General features: G+C 36.1%; 1 protein-coding gene across 19 annotated transcripts in view; it reads right to left on the reverse strand.

Annotated features, from left to right (window-relative positions):
• Positions 1-17,783, reverse strand: part of FUBP1 (far upstream element binding protein 1) — a 71,735-nt gene that overhangs the window by 17,387 nt on the left and 36,565 nt on the right. For 8 of the 19 annotated variants that reach the window (XR_013763487.1, XR_013763488.1, XR_013763489.1 and 5 more), the window contains exons 2-16: positions 10,797-10,887; positions 9,919-9,981; positions 9,090-9,128; positions 8,606-8,645; positions 8,036-8,088; positions 7,872-7,943; positions 7,690-7,747; positions 4,781-4,943; positions 4,578-4,676; positions 4,360-4,461; positions 4,013-4,115; positions 3,822-3,922; positions 3,340-3,481; positions 2,554-2,714; positions 43-194 (exon numbers count right to left, since the gene is read on the reverse strand). Coding sequence is in view for 15 of the 19 variants with exons in the window: in XM_079137900.1 (XP_078994026.1) it covers positions 43-194; positions 2,554-2,714; positions 3,340-3,481; positions 3,822-3,922; positions 4,013-4,115; positions 4,360-4,461; positions 4,578-4,676; positions 4,781-4,943; positions 7,690-7,747; positions 7,872-7,943; positions 8,036-8,088; positions 8,606-8,645; positions 9,090-9,128; positions 9,919-9,981; positions 10,797-10,887 (1,439 nt within the window). In the remaining 4 variants the exon portion in view is untranslated. The remainder of the gene's footprint in view (positions 1-42; positions 195-2,553; positions 2,715-3,339; positions 3,482-3,821; positions 3,923-4,012; positions 4,116-4,359; positions 4,462-4,577; positions 4,677-4,780; positions 4,944-7,689; positions 7,748-7,871; positions 7,944-8,035; positions 8,089-8,605; positions 8,646-9,089; positions 9,129-9,918; positions 9,982-10,796; positions 10,888-17,783) is intronic. The other 11 variants (XM_079137901.1, XM_079137909.1, XM_079137897.1 and 8 more) reach the window with 3 other exon arrangements.

Here is a 17,783-nt window from a genome sequence, read left to right on the forward strand (position 1 = left end):
ACAATCTTTATGGAAAAGTCCAGAACCAAATAAAGTACTTACTGAGGAGCTGGGCCAGGTGGTCCAGGATTATAAGGTGCAGGGTTGTACGGTCCCATTGGGGTTCCAGGCCCTGGAGGCCCAGGAGGCCCATGGGGGCCTGGGACACCATGGGGCCCATGGGGTACAGGTGGCCCTAAAGGATTTACTGGGCCCTGAAAAAAAAAAAAAAAAAACAAGATGACAAAAAATTCAGAAAAAAGAGAGTGATGGTCAAAATAATGTAAAGGTCAAATAATCATATATTTCTACCTTCTTATACTCACAAGTAATGAATTTTAGTGTTTTTGTCCTTTCCTCATTCACATTGCAAAATATTTTAACTGTCATATTGAGACATGTATAATTCAGGAAAACAGCATTAACAAATGAATTCAAGAACTGATATATTTTCTTTAGTTTCTAATCTATTCTTGAGACAGTTCTACATCTCCATTACAATTCATTATGTTCAGGATTTAGCACCTAACATGAACACTTATAAGATAACAGGTCCTTATTTCCAGTTTTTTCTGCATTTATTCCTTCTTTACTCGCCTAATATCAAACATCTTGACAATACATACCCCCAAATGTATGAATTCTATAACGTGAATAAAATTACACATGAATTTACTAATTCTCTTCTCAACCTAAAATCTGTCACATAACCTTTCTATTTCTGTACCTGGAATCCCATTTAGAACAACAATTAAATGTCCTTTTTCATTTGTATCAATCATTTCTAAATAGCATTAAAATTCCTCTTACAACTGATAAATCAGAATTTTCATATCCTTATTGTACCAGATGATAATTAATGTTTAGCCTATTTCTTTCTTTTCTTTCTTTTTCTTTCTTTTTTTTTTTTTTTTTTTGTGGTGCTGGGGATTGAACCCAGGGCCTTATGCTTGCAAGGCAAGCACTCTACCCACTGTGCTATATCTCCAGTCCCTGCTATTTCTTTTTTGATAAGTCAACTTACAAAGACATTTTGACTTAACTGCCTAAGACACTCCTTTCTCAGTTAACACTAACTCATGTGACATTTTGGACAAAATGCATTAATTACATTTGGTTAACTTTCTAAGAAACATGGAAACTGTTTCATGACCTTTTAAGCCCCTTATTAACTTGCCTCTAACTCTTTAATTGCTGTCATCCCTCATGTCCAGTCCAAATAGTTAAAAGAAAAAAGGGAAACATTTTATAGGACTAAACTCCAGGCATTCTTAAGTGAAACATACTCAAGCCCTACAGTTGTATGAACCAGATGTTACATTCATTTCATAGGAGCAAAATGAAACACAGAATAACTTCTTAAGTCCACACAGGACTTTTAATCCAGGTAGCCTGACTCTAGTATCATGCTCAGTTTTATTACTTAAAAAAACTTTTTAAACTGATACATAAAAACATAATTTCATCTATTAATGGGGCATCGTGTTATGTTTCAGTACATATATACAGATGCAATGTTTAAATCAGTCTAAATGGGGCTCATGCTCTTAATCACTATACAAAACTGTTTTCTTTCTAAACTTGTGTTTCTCCATGAATCCAACAGAAATCATGACTCATGCCTGCTAGGTTAGTAAAATAAAAAACTATAACGTACTAATTCATTTTTCTGCTGTGGCAGCAAACCTCTTTTATTACTGAGTCCACAAATATTTTCTTCATTTTTAGAATACAATTATCCATACCACAGAACTTAACAATGTTCATGTACATTGCTATAAAATGTTTTATCTTTGTACATCTTTTTTTCTTCCCAAGCAGAGAGTCTCAAAACTTCTGCACCCTACTCAGCAGGGTAATTGTCAAGGAGAATCTTCCTAAGAACTTCTAATAATTTAAGATGCTCCCTCACATCTTATGTTACTTTTTAATTAAAAAGAAAAAAAAAAAAAGAAAAGTAAAACAGTATTTACCACATTTAAAAAAGCACAGTCAAGGTTCTTTACACGTTTTTGTTCTACCACCAGAAAAGTTAGCAGAATTCACTATGCACAGAATCACCCAAAACATCTTTGTAAAATTAGATGCTGGGCCCTATCCTATAGGTTTAGAATTAGGATTCCCTGTGTATGTTATGTGTAGGGGTTGGAAACATTCAAGTAGTCTTTATTTTAAAAACTCTATGATTGTGATCCAGTTAAAAGCCACATAAACTTGTGCAATAAAGTGGAAGATGCATCTAATTCATCTTTTTTGCCTCACCAGGCATGGGTATACCTAAGACCTTTATAAACACTGAATTCTCATAACTCTCTTCAACCATGTTCTACAATCCTCCACCAATACTAACATTATGTCTGCAGGTAAAGCAGCTCTTATCTGAGTACACCCAAATGTAAGGAAGTTGTAAGCACCTTTAATTGTATATTTAATTAGGTTATTTTTATTGGTGGACACCTTTTATCATCAGGAAACCTACACTTCAGACTAGAAATGGTACATTTTTTTAATGATGCATCTGAATTAATGCTTTACTTAAATAACAGATCTTATATATTAGAAGTTTATACTCACACCAATCTTTTCTTCTATGAGTTGCCGAGCATAGTCTATTTGCTGTGGAGTGCCACGAATTGTAAATAATTTCATATTAGGGTCTGCATTAGGTGGAGGATTTCTCTGAAGTTCTATTCTTGCACCAGACTGTTGGCTTATGCTTTTTATGGTTTCACCTCCTAAAGTCAAAAGACAGTAATTTCCCTAAAGGTTCAAAGGATATAAGACACACTATTTAAAAGAAAATGGTCACAAATAGGTCATAAAAAATTTTTTGGCCACTACCCTATCTTGACAATATTCTAGTAGGATTTTCATTTATTCTACATTTCAGTTACATGAAGCATCTCATGTTTCTAAACTGTATTAAAGTTCACTTAAAATTATATACAACTTAATATGTATTATAACTTACCAAATTATTGGTTTGAATATGTTGTTTTAAGCAATGCAAAAAAAAATATATTTCTAAACTTTTTTTTTTTTTTAAAATATGTAATTCAGGAAAGGCAAAATGAACCAAGAAACAAAGAAACCCATTCAAATCACTTTTTGAGTCAAGTTTCTTACACTAATCAATTCTTGGTTCTCCTCTCTCTAGGAGCCAACAAATTCAAACCCCACTCTTTTCTGTAAGTACACATAATATACTTCATTTGTTTCAGTTATTATGTTAACATAAACACTCTTCTATTAAAATACAGCCTAAGAGAAAAATCACTGCCACCTGTTTACAACAGCATCAGAAACAGTATCCAGAAAAACTAAGTCGTGTCATATATTAAAAATTTTTAAATACATTGCCTTTTCCTATTATTAATCCAGTCTTCCCAGTTGGCACAATGAAATTAAACTCCTGCAGACCACCAGGTGGTCCCATGTTCCAGTTGCCTTGACCTCTACCTCTTCCTCGACCACCAGGTCCAGGTCCACCAGGATTACCAGCCTAAGGAGGGAAAAGATAAAAAGTCAGTATAGAAATGAACACTTCTTTCTATGACAAAATCTCCCAACTCTCTATTACTAAACCAATAATTTAGAGATAACTTCAGAAATAACTTGACAAAAATAATAAATAATAACTTGTTATTTTATGATATTGGGGTGAATAAGAGAGGGCACTTATGTAGCAATTCTTCCTGCTCCAAGAGGTTACTCCATTAAAGCAGTTTACATTTTCCAGCGATTAATCAAGTAATATCAAGCAGACTGTGATATAAAATATAAGGGGTACTTTTAGATATGAAGAAAAATACTTCTCCAATGACGAAATATTTCTATCAAACCTGAACACTTCGAAGAAGGTCTGTAATAATTTCTGCAGCATGTTGACATCGGTCTGGCGGTCCTGTTATTTGTGCTATTCTATCAGGTGTTGTTCCATCATCTTTGAAACAAATTGAAATTAAACATTAAATGTGTATAAAATCAATTAAATGTGCTAACAATACTTAGAAGATTAAATATATGTACTCACCTGGCTTAAACTGAATTCGAACACCAGCATCATTCTGTATTTTTTTGATCATCTCTCCATTTCTTCCTATTACAATACCAACAGCAAATCTTGGGATGGGAACCTTATGCAAAGAAGACTAAGTATTAAAAAAAAAATTCCCCCAAATTAATCTGCATCAAATCATAAAAGGATATATGCTATGTATGTATCAAATAGAATAACAAGAAACAAAACACACTCTGGTGAAGTATAAAGTAAAAAATGGATACACCATTAAAGTAAGTCATCTAACCCCCAACAGGAAAAACACCATTTGTATTTATGGATTAGCATACAATCATTTCTGATTGAGTGTCTTTACTTACATCAATCCCTTCATTTCCTCCTATTCTTGATCCGTATTCATTTCGGACTTCTCTGAAACCACCTTGATCACGAATTAACTCTAACACCATTTCCTTGGCTTGCTAAGGTAGGGGGAAAAAAATCAATTTAAAAAGCAGGCCTTAAAACATTTTAATTATTTGTGCATGTTTTGCCTAAACCCATCCAACCCCTTTATGAAGGATAAAGTGAAGTTTACTTGAACTTTGTATGGGTCGCCTGTAATCCTAAGTGGTTTATCAGCACCAGTGTTCTGAGGCCCATCTTGAATCATAACCATTTTAACTCCAGCCCGTTCCTGTTAAAATCATAAAAATCCCATGAATTAATAAAAGGGGAAAAGAAAAAAAAAATGGCTTCAAAATAGATTAAAAGCTTTCACATTTTACAATATGATCATACCTGAAGTTGTTTAATAGTCTCTCCTCCCTTTCCAATAACTAATCCTGCCTTGCTAGCTGGAATCATGATTTCTTGAACTGCATTTCCGGGACCATCGCCATGATGAAATCCAGGAGCTGGTCTTCCTTTTTCAACAATCTGATCCAGTAACCGTTTTGCTGATCTGTTAAATTCATATTCAAATAATGAAGTTGGCATGCCCAAAGACAGAGATAATATTGTCAAGTAATCCTATTCTAATAGGTATTTAAAGTTATTTAACTATGCTTTTAGTTATAAAAACTGCCAAAGATCCAAGACTAAGACTTGGAAATAAAATCTTGTTTCTTTGTTTTCTTCCTTCACCTGGGAAGAAAGACTATTCCTGAGCTACATTCCACCTCGCTTTTTTTGAAGAAAGGTTTCATTAAGGTGCCAAGTCTGGCTATGAACTTGCAATCTTTCTTTCTACGCTGTCTGTGTACCTGTAATTACAGGTGTGGGTCACCACAAAGTAATAAATCTTATAAATATGCAATTTTTATTTTTGAGAACAGTCCAAAAATTTTCAGTAAGTGTTCTCTCAGAATTTAGTTAATTCCCCCCCAAAATTTAATTTTCTTTGGTCCTGGGGATTAAACCAAAGGCCTAAGGTATAATGAAGCAGAACCTCTAAGTTGAGTTATATCCCTGCCCATTTACATTTTAAAACCATAATTTTGTTCACTTATATTTGGCCTAACTACATTAAATCCATAAAATAGCATATATCAAATAAATAACATCATTTGTTGGTTGCTATAAAGAAAATCAAAGCAGGAAAAAGAGAATGTAAGCATATGTGTACACATGCAATGGTACTATTTCATACAAAACAGTAAAAGGAGGCCTTAAGAATGAAGACATGGTGTAGCATAGGTAGACAAATGGCACCCAGAGTGGTAGTGTATAGATGACTGCAAGAAAGAGGATGGATTCTGAATAAATCATGAAAGAATAATGACCAAGAGTTGTTTATGGATAAATAAAGCATGAAAATTTCAAGAGTGGTCATATAATAAGATGATATGAATGAAATAAAAAAATCAACTTGGAGAGCTGGACATGGTGGCACACAACTGAAATTCCAGCAACTCGGGATTACAAAGCCAGCCTCAGCAACTTAGTGAGACTCTGTCTCAAAAAAACAAAAGGGCTGGAGATGTGAATCAGTAGTAAAGCACCCCTGGGCTAATCCCCAGTATTTAAAAAACAACAACAAACTCTTGGATATCAAGTTTTTTTGGTACCAGAGATTGAACCCAGAGGTACTTAACCTTTGAGTCACAACCCAACCCTGTTTTTTGACAGTGTCTTGCTAAATTGCTTAGTGCCTCTTGCTAAGTTGTTGAGGGTGGCCTCAAATTTGAAATCCTCCTGCCCCAGTTTCTCAAGTCAGTGGGATTATAGGCCACCACTCCTGGCAAGAATTCTGTTTTTTAACAATCCAAAGTTAGAGGTATCTGGGACTGGGCATGTAGCTCACTGACACAGCATATGCTTAGCCTGTATGAGGCCCTCGGTTCAATTCCTAACCAAATACAATAAAATAAATTTGGACATACCTAAGGTATATTCAAGTGGAGATACTAGATAAGCAGCTAGGTATTTCAGTCTATTTAGGAAAGAGATTCAGACTGAAAATGCTTGAGTATGTAAAACTCATGGTTTATAAATTCATTTAACACATGAATTTAAAAAATTTTTATTTTTAGTTGTCAATGGATCTTTTTAAAATTTAATTTATTTATATGGGGTGCTGAGGATTGAACCCAGTGCCTCATACATGCCAGGCAAGGGCTCTACCACTGAGCCGTAACTCCAATCCCTATCATATGGAATTGACAGATTAAGTGAAGTCATCTATTGAGTATGCATCAATATATTGTATGAGGACTGTATTTTGGGGGCATTTCCATGTTTCAAGGCCTAGAAGTTAAAGCAGAACAAATAAGGAAAACTAAGAAGGCCAGTCAGGTAAGTTGGTGCCTCAAAAATCAAATAAATCTAGTATTTCAAGTAGGACCACTCTGTCAAACAGTGCTGACAGGCTGAAGGATATGGTGGCAGACTGTAAGGTTGGAAAAAGAAATTTTAGCAGAATGGTTGGAATCAATGAATGAGTTCAAGAGAAAATGAAATGGGTACATGATAAGCTAAGTACAGCAACTCTTTTAAGGGACTTTGCTGGGTAGAGAAATACAATGTTGGCTTCAAAGATGTTTTTGTTAAGAAGGAGAGACTTTCAAACATGTTTATATTATATTAGAAATTATCTTTTAAAAGTACTAATGCAGAAGAAAGTTGAATTGCAGAGATAATATCCTATTTAAGTAGGAAGAGTTAGTCTTAGGTACAGAATACAAAGGCAAGCAATATCTGAGGACTGTGCATATAGAGTAGAAATGAAGTGTGGTAAGTTTAAGTGGTAAAATGAGGTAGAAAACTTCCTCATCATTTGTTTCTATGTTCTTGTGAAATGTGCTTCAGTGCGAAAGAAGGGGTTAGATGCTGAAGATTTGAAAATGGGGAACTGATATAATTTCAAAGAGCCTTGAACAAGAGTGAAAGAATGAATGGAACCAGAGAAATCTACTTGAGCTTAATGCTTGAGTTTTATATAACGCCAGTCAGCATGGTAGTATATATTTTGATCCAGGCCCCAAAGTAGAACCTGGAGTAGATACAAAATTGGTTTTAGTCACTTTTTGTATTCCATAGCTCAGCTAGTAAACCCTAATCAAGAAAGATGAGGTATAAACTTTGAAAAGTTAAATTTCAGGGAAGGGGACAGGAAGACAATGGTGTAGAAGCAGTAGTAAAGAGCAAAGACAAAGTTCAGAGTCTTCAGATTATTACTGTAAATAGACTTTTAAGATTTTCATACTTACTGGACAGATTCAGGTGTTCCAGTTAACATACAAGACCTTTCTGGAAGGCCACCACTATCTAAAAATCAAAGAAAATTTTAGGTCAAGAAAATACTAACAAGTTGCACCATTATAACTAGCAAATTTTAAAAAGTATATACACTTTTTCTAGTCACTTTTAAAATACCCGAGAACAACATTACCAGGAGCTATCTGTATTTTGCATCCAGATTCCTGTTGTATGCGTGATATCTGTTCACCTCCTCGGCCAATTACTAGTTAAAAAAAAAAAAGAAAGAAAATTATTTGCTGAAATATTACAGCGTATGCTTTATGTTTTCAAAACTTTGTATATTAAGTTACTTACTGAATCCAACCATTCCATCTGGAACTTTGTATTCTTCTGTCATTACAGATCTGCTAAGAAATAAGAATAACTAAAAATTTCCTTCAAAGAAAGAAGGTAATCTATAAATATCAAGTCTAATGCCTCCTAATGGCTTAATCTAAGATTCAAGCACATATTTTTGGCCAAAATATAGTCTTATTCTTTGTGTAGTGTAGTTAAATTAAGAATCTTAAATAAGGTAATACTTATTAAGTGAGGAAGAGATGGTGAACTGAACAGTCTAAAGGCATGAACTGCAAAGGAGTTATGATGTAGCTCAGGAAAAGTCATCTGATAATTTAATTCACTTATATTTTAATTCACTAAAATGTAACCAGTTCCACCTGTTTTCTCAAGTCTCAAATGCATCTCTTGGGAAAACAAACAAACAAACAAACCTGTCCTTTTGTGTCATCTTCCCAATGGAGGGAAAAGAACCACAAATGCAAAAAACTATGTTGACATATATTCATTAGACATTAATTTGTCTTTGTATATATAGTTCAACTCACACTTGCAAAGTTATTTTAAAAAAGCTTTTGACTATACCTTTGTTGCTGATGCATCGGTGGCAACTGTGTTCCAAAAGCTACCAAAAAATTAAATAAAAATTCAAAATTTAAGTTTACTTATATATTTAACAATCAAATCAGACATTTCAAACTTTCCCTGATTCAAAAACATTCTGCAGAGAATAAAATTTTACATAGATGATTTAAATCAACATTAACATTGATGAGAAAACCAGTGAAAGGACAAATGTATTAGTAAAGAAGCACAAAACTTTCCTCATTCAAGTGATACAAGCATAGATTAAGAAATAGTTAAATAAAATGAGAATCAATCTTTATATATATTAGCCACAAGGACTGCTAAAAGGAATATAAAGGAAAGAAAGGTATATATTTATAAGAGAATTCAGGCTTCACATCCTAAAAGACCAACCAACCTCAAAAATATCCACTAAAAATAGGAACAAGTCCTCAATATTAAAATTCAGGTACTTTTAACCCAGCTTAAAATAAATACTTACAGTCATTCTGAGGAGCAACTTTCTTAGCATCTGGTTGATCTGTAAAATTAAGAGTCTTTTAATTTTTGCCAATAAGGACAAAGCTCCCCCGCCAAGAATAAATATTGTTATAAACATTTATTGAAAATCTGGTAGAATGGTTTATTACTTGAACCAAAACTGCCAAAACTCAACCTACTCCCAATAATCTAAAGAAAAAAAAAAACTACAGTCTTTCATTATCTTTGTGTTTAAAAAAAATGCACAGACATTAAAAAAAAAAATCTTTCATTGTATCAAATCACTGACTTTAATGTATGTTAAAACACCTTAGAATGATACAAGACAAAGTATCTCCATTACTAGCAAAATACCATATGCTAAAGGCTAATGATGCTTCCACTGTAGGAACTGAAGACTGGGTGCGGGGATGATGAACTATCAAAATGTCAAAATCTGACTTATCAAAAGTGGAGTGTATTTGACAGTGACCACAAAACTAGAGTCAAAAAGGAAAAAAAATCACATTACAAGGCAATCTCAATCTAAACTATTTTGTTAACTCTAAACATTTCACTGTGTAGAACTTCAGAACTCAAGGCAACTACATGACTACCTTTATCTAAATTCATTAGAGATAAATATAATGCATACCTTACAATAGACAACCTACAGACGATTGAACTATATTCTCCTCCCCCCTTCAAACTTAAATGATTAAACATAAAATAAAGACTGTTGTGCAGCAAAAATTCAGACACAATCCAAAACATATTTGTGTCCATTTAAGAATCCACTGGTTTATTTCACGTTTACATACTAAACACAGGTAATAAATAAAAATTCCTGCCTTTAAAAGGAGAGGGCATTCCCTCCCAGTGTGTTGTACTGCTCGGACTTGTCCAAGAGCCATCTACACATAAAATAAAAAGAATACATTACATACAACATCTGAAGCATCATTAGCTCATTTTTTTAAATATTAAAAACCTCACTATAAATATGAAAGACACTTAAATATGAGGAAACCAAGTACTCCTGGTCAAAAGTTACAAATACATTCATAGGCTCGGTCAGAATCCTCCTTAAAAAGAAAAAAAAAAAAAAAAAGAAAAAGGGCCAAAGAAAGTGTATCAAAATTTATATATACCAAACCTAAAACAAAAAAATATGTTCAGACTTCTAAGTTCAGAAGCTTCAACAATTATTTTTTAAAAATATAAAGCACTGTAAATCCAATAATTTAATCCACATTAAAAACTAAACCTGAAACACAAAGTAACATAAAAATGGTATAACCTTCAACAAAACACACTGGAATAGCAAACTACAGCAACCTTAACCTGTAAAATGAAACCTAAAATAGTAAAATAATGAAAATACAGATATAAAAATTCATTCACATATGAGAAAAAACAGTGAAGTGTTTCCTAAATCATTTATAGTTTTGTTTGCAGAATTAACAAGAAGTCTGTGCAAACTGTCAATCTGGCACAATCCTAAGAGGGAAAATCAACTGGTTTTCTACTAAGAAAACTTTCTGGTTGATTCAAATTTTACCTACCTTGTCTAGGTCTCCCTTCCCTCATTACCTCTTGAAAGCTAATATAAATCTTACAATTTTAAGAACCATATTACAATAAAAGTGACTCAATACTGAAAAATATTGAAAATAACTTCAATTAAATACTCTCTAAACAATTAAAATTACTTATGGCTGTAACTTACCTCCATCTTCTAAAGGTCTTTTTTGTCCCCCATAACCATAGTCATTTGAATTTAATGATGTACCAGCATCACCCCCAATTTTTGCTGCAATCTTAAAAAACAAAAGCACACCATTACCAAGGATAGCAACACAATTAGTATATATTATTCAGTATCACAAAAGAAAATTCACTTGATACAAAGGCAAACTAAAACTACAGTTCAATTTATCACTACTATTAATACTTCATGGAGTTAACAATCATGGTCTGAAATGAAGCTTCCATAGAATTATCAAAGTAGCTGCAATTAGTTATCTTTAGAAGAAAAACTAGTTTTGAAGAAAATCTGGATCCTAATGCTATCTTTTCCATAGCTTTCTCCCATAACTTCAAAAAATGTGATCACAGAGCATGTGACTACTTCTAAGACTCCAGGTACTATGGTGTTTTAAATGGTTTCTAGCCACATGTGGTTACCAAGTACTTAAATTGTGGCCAGTCCAAACTGACATGCTCTTTAAGTATAAAATACACACTTGGATACTGAAAAACTGCAACCAATGTGAAGAATACAAAGCATCTAAAAAGTTTATATTAAACATACACGAAAAGGATAATGTTCTGTGTGTGGTGAGCCAAACAAAATACGGGAGCTTGAATTGTATTTTCACTGGACAATATTGTTCTAAGAATACATGCAGGAGGAGCCTGGGGAGCTCTAGTCTAAGAAAATCTTAGCTATAGAACCATAATTCTGTTTAAAAGTCACTTTCCTGGGCTAGGGTGGTGGTTCAGTGCAAGGTTCAATCCTCAGCACTACATTAAAAAAAAAAAAAAAAAAAAAAAAGGTATTGTGTCACCTACAACTAAAAATAATATATAAATTCTTTAAAAAAAGTCACAGCCCTTGTGATGGTGAATGCCTGTAATCCCAGTGGCTAAGTAGGCTAAGGTAGAGGATCTTAAGTTCAACGCCAGCCTCAGCAACTTAGCCAGACCCTAAGCAACTTAGCAAGACTCTGTCTCAAAATAAAAAGATGGCTGGGGATGTGGCCCAGTGGTTAAGCACCCCCAGGCTCAATCTCTGGTGCCAAAAAGAAGCAGCAGCCACTTTCCTCTTAAATGATCAATTGTTAGGGCTGGGGATACAGCACAGTTGGCAGAGTGCCTGCCTCTCAAGCACAAGGCCCTGGGTTCAACCCCCAGCCCTGTAAAAACAAAACAACAACAACAAAAATGATGGATTGTTGAGCTGGGGAGATAGCTCAGTTGGTAGAGTGCTTGCCTTGTAAGCATAAGGTTCTGGGTTCAATCCCCAGCACGGGGGGGGGGGGGGGGGGGGGGGGGGGGGTTGATGGTGGTGCAAAAGGAGTGGAGTGGGACAAATAATTGTATTTGACTAAACAAACACCATACAAGAAGTATGAGCTTGGAGTCGCAAACAGGGCATAGTATTTATTGCGTTTTTCTATGAAAAGGGAAATGGAACTATTTTTACCAGCAAAGGTCTAACTCCACAATACCAGGTATTATGTTCATTATCAAAGATATGTGATGGACTTATGAAGGTTTATTATATCATTTAACTTGGTGTCTGAAATCATCCAAGTTAAAAAATATTAAAGACAATCAAACTTTTGGTGACTGAAATTCCCAAGAGATCCTGAAGTGAGATTAAAAGAACTACTCCAACTGCTTCACATTTGGATATAATCTGGACACTGGAGATATTCAAGGACCTGGGGTCTTAAATCAAATATGGATTACTTAAACCCCGTATGTGTCATAACTCATTTAATAACTATACTTTCCAGTTTCCTAGATCTCCCTCTTCCTCATCTGTAAATGCAAATACCTACTACACAAAGCATTATTATTAAAATGCATGATACATATAATTTATCTTATTTCCTTCCTCAAAGTTTCCCTAATCACACTTGAACTCTTCAGGTATCAAAACATTTAGTACTTAAAATGTTCTTTAAGAACTTAAATACATTAACTGGGATTTACAAAAGCTCTGAATTTGCAAAGCCACAATCCTTGAACTTTAAGGAACTTCAGAGAAAGGCTACTTACTTATACCTTATTTACTGAATAGTTTTAATCGCTGAATAGTTCTACAACTATCCACTTGAAAATGAATAGTTCCTACTTCGTTCACTCAAAAGAACCAGTAATATCTCAAAAATTGGGCTGGGGTTGTGACTCAGTGGTAGTGTGTTCGCAAAGCACACGTGAGGCCCTGGGTTTGCTCCTTAGCACCACATAAAAATAAATAAATAAAAATATTGCAACTAAAAAAAAAAAATTCTCAAAAATTGACAGTAGGTAAAGACATTAAGAGATCTTAGTATAAAGATTAACAGATTTGATCAAATACATTTTCTAGGTTACTACAAACAGGGTTAATTTAAAAGAAATAATTCCTAGAAACCAACTTCCTGATATACTTATGGTTTGGATATGAGGTGTCCCCCAAAGCTCACGTGTGAGACAATGCAAGAACGTTCAGAGGAAAAATGATTTAGTTGTAAAATTCTCTACCCAATCAGTGTTTTAATCCCCTGAGAGGGATTAACTGAGTGGTAACTGAAGTGGTAGGATGTAGCTGGAAGAGAACTGGAATTGAGGCATGGCTTTGGGGTATATATTTTGTATCTGGACACTGGAGACACTCTCTCTCTCTCTGTATGCTTCCTAATGAAGTGAGCTGATTTCCGCTGCCACACTCTTCTGCCATGATGTTCTGCCTCACCCCTAGCCCTGAAGAATGGAAGGGGCCTTTGATGGATTAAGACTTCTGAAACTGAGCCCTCAAATAAACTCTTCCTCCTCTATAACTGTGCTGGTCAGATCCTTTTAGTCTCAGAAGTGAAACAGCTGACTAAAACAATACTCAATTCTTATTAGACATAGATCAAGTGTGGGCAACTTCTTACTTTGATTTTAATATACAAAAATAATTCAAGTATATAATAAATAAATAGAAGACCAGTAGTGTAAAGGGGAACAGTGAGAGGGAGGAGGGAAGGGAAAGTGGAAGCATAAGGAATTGAAATACAAAAATTATATTCCATGACTGTATGAATGTCAAACTGAACTCCACTATTTTATATACACACATATACATACATACATACATATATATATATATATATATAAAAAGCACTAATAAAAACACTAAATAATACACACTTTCTATTTGGACCATATTCTACTCCATGAATGAGTCAATAGTTTTCTGTGCTTTCATACATATACGTATATTTTAAGCATTTCCCACCTTCTGCTCTGGCCCTCTCTCAAATCCAGGAATTGTGAAGTTGATAGGAAATGCAATAGATTAGTCAGTCATACCACTTGCTTTTAGTTTTTTTTTAAAAAGCCAATTCTTAGAAGATAAGTAAACTACCTAAATGCCAATTTTAAGCCCACCACATGCCTCTCACCTCTCTTAGGCTTTTGGGTGAAGTTATAGATCTGATTCTACTTCTTTCTAGAACTTTTTGTGTCCTTATCAAATTTTCTTAACTCCTGTGCCTCATTTACCACATCTGCATATAATGAAATGGTAAAATAGTCTCTATACCTACCTTGTGGGATGACTGCAAAAATTAAATGAATCAAGATGTTTAGCTCAGAGCTTAATATGTAGCATAGTCTTAACAAATTGCTTGTTATTAAGACAAACTAGCATATTGTGTGATTCAAATTTAAAGCATGGTCCACAAATATTTGATTTTAAAAATGCACCTGGATCAAACATAGTTGCATTCTACTTGTGAAAAACATGCCTGGAAGAACAAGGCATACAACCTCTGTAGTCCTAGGATGTGACATAGCCAGTAACATGCATTTTAAAGAACATAATCATTGTCAAAACAAAATTTGATAACTTTTAATTCACTGATTTGATTCAATAAGTACTGAGTATCAACTATGGGCAAGGTCTTGATGGAGTTCATGTCATACACTTGAAATGCGCAGATGTATGGACACCTGCAGTATTACACCACCATTTCCTTATTACCATAATCAGCTTGTTAGCAACCCAAAGTCTATCAAAACCTGGATTCATCTGTATTTTCTCACTCTTTCCATTCGCCTTGCCCCACTCAATATTATGCTCTAGTAACTCTTGGGTTCTGACCATTCCCCAAATTCTCATACTTCTGCACATGCTGCTTTTCTCTATTGGCCAACTCATTCTCCAATGCCTGAATAACACCCATTAGGCAGTTAGACACCCTTTCCTGGTATCCTGTACGTTTCTGACTCAGCAGAAATGCTTTATTAGATCAAGTTGAAGAATTAAGTGTCCATATTTTGTCTACACTCTTTATTAATGAAAAGCATTAATTCTGGCAATTCTGTTATTTGCATTTGGTTCTTTTGACTATATCAAGCTTCCTAAAAGTGAGAACCCAATTCGCATACTAAAATAATTTCCAGTATCTGGCTGGAGATGTAGTTCAATGATAGGGCCCTTGCCCAGCCATGTATGAGGCCTTAGATCCCCAGCACCAAGTACAAAACCCCTACATCTATGAACAGTGTGATACAATATGCAAGTTTAATAAAGACTGATGTCTTCCAATCCAAACTAATCTAAAACCTAACAGTTTCTGTCTGCTACATGAATGTTTCTACTGTTTTAAACAATGTTCAGAAGTTTTACAAATGCACAACTAGTATTAATGATGAACTTTTGTTGACTACTCCCAATACTTTGGTTAATAATCAACAGGTACATTTTAATGTGTTCCTAAAGATTTTGACTTTTGGGGGGCTGGGGGAATCTGGGGATTGAACTCAGGGGCAGAGGGCAACAGAGTCATATCCCCAGCCCTATTTTGTATTTTACTTAAGAGACAGGGTTTCAAAGTTGTTTAGCGCCTCGCTTTTGCTAAGGCTGGCTTTGAACTCGCGATCCTCCTGACTCAGCCTTCCGAGTGGATTTTGATTTTTGACTCAATCCGCCTGGTGGGTAAAAACTAAGTCAACTCCTAATACAATCAAAACTGGTTTTCACTTACCGTTCGCTTGACACTACTCTAAAATGCCAGCACCTACTATATAACTAAAGTAAGATTTCGACTGTAGCTTACAAACTAGACCATACCAACATCACATATTTTAAAGTACAAGCGTATCAAGGATATTGGAAAAGTTAACATTCAAGTTAAGAAATCTTCCAGGTTCCGGGAGCACATAAACCATTTTTTAAAAACGGTTTTTTTTTTTTACCCTGGGAAAGAAATGCCTTCAGGGCTATGCACGCACCTACGTAATACAAAGAGGTCTGGTCAATTTACGACTCTGACAGAGAGAGGCAGATTCAAATTGAAACCTCGGGTATAATGGGCCTGAGGCCATCTTGAGAAAGGAGGAAGAACTCACACACAAATCCCGCCCAAAGGAAGGGTACTCTCTTGAATCGCTTCCTTGTAGATGTGAAGGTGAATGTTACCGAAGCTCCTTTAATTTCGAGGCAGAGCGCAAAGGAGCTGGAAGCTGAAACGACTGCTTTAATGACAAATCCCTTCCCTTACTACGTGAGACTTCTGTAGACGGACTCTACCCGTTCCCAACTCATTACCAGAACCTTCCATCCTATTGTGTAAAAACTACGCGCGCTTCGTACCGTGTAAAAGACATTCATCCTGAGGGAAAGGAGAGGCTGCGCTAACTTGTTGGGGAAGTGCTAGTACTGCAGAACTAGGCGAGACTTAATGCCATCTGAGTACCATGCGTTGGGATTCCAACGCTAAGAACACAAACTTGAGTTCTGGTCTCCGGTCGCTATAATCAACGTAGGGAAAACGTGAATCTTCTCACATTTTGTCCAGGAAGAGCACCTCTTTCCCCTTCCTCACGCTGGAAGAGATAGCGGCCTACACAGCCAGCAGGCCAATTGCCGTGGGCTTTCGGGAACCCGCCGCGCGATCCCGACTTACCTGCCGGGCTCTTCCTGCAGCGCATCTTTGAAAGCATCGTTAACTCCTCCACCACCGCCGCCCGCCACCACCACCACCAGCTGACCCAGAGGAGGGTGGAGGCACTGTTGAATAGTCTGCCATGACGACACTACGGAGCCGCTACCGCTTCTTCTCACAGACTCCTCTCAGCTAACTGCTAAGAAGGAAGAAAATGGCGGCCGTCGATGGTTCTATCCCCTTCTTGCGCGACCATCGTGCCGTAAAGGGGCTGAGACTGAAAGACGGAAATCCCGCGAATGTTTCTGAGGGGACGTACTGCTGTGGGGGTGGGGCTGAGAGAGAGAGAGCGGCAGAGAGCGTCGCGAGAACGGGGCCTTAAGGTTTCGCGGAATATGTTTATCTTGGCGCCTCCTTCCGCGCGTTGTTGGGGTGAGGCTGGGTGATTGTTATTTCGGGTTGGTGGGTACGACTGGGCGCTGGTGACAGCTTCTTGAGTTTGGGTTGCAGAAAGCTGGAAGAAAAAGGAGTTATTGTTGCTCACCCTGCCGCTGCCTCAGGAAGGTAGTGCGGAAGAAATTTCCGCCGAGGGTTAGTCTATCTATCGGTGAGGAAGGGCTTGACGCCGAGGGGCGTGACGGCAACGCAACAGTGTCTCGAGAGCACTGCGGCCGGGAGAGTGCCTGAGGGAAGCGCGCCCGGGACGCCGTGCGGCTATGCTTCTGAAACTCCTGCCTGGCTTAGTGGAAACCCAGCATGATTTTCAGGGTAGTAAAGCGCCCCTGTATTTACTTTTAGACTGTCAAGATTTTGGAGTTTTATCACAATTGGGGATGAGTTGAGGTTGGAAGTCTATTAGTTATCGAACTGATTTCCGTGTTTTTAACTTAGTGTGAATGAGCAGACTGACAATGACTGCCCGTTATCCTTCGAAAACGCGTTTGTTCATAAAATTCAGTGTTAATCAAAATTGATATCATAGTGGTATGTCCCCTGACCAGTTTTGTTGAGGGTCCTTATAATTAACATGCGTTTCTGCCCGGAATTGATTTTGTGGCTTCTGAAAT

The sequence above is a fragment of the Sciurus vulgaris genome (assembly GCF_902686455.1).
Source record: "Sciurus vulgaris genome assembly, chromosome: 1".
Classification (NCBI taxonomy): domain Eukaryota; kingdom Metazoa; phylum Chordata; class Mammalia; order Rodentia; family Sciuridae; genus Sciurus; species Sciurus vulgaris.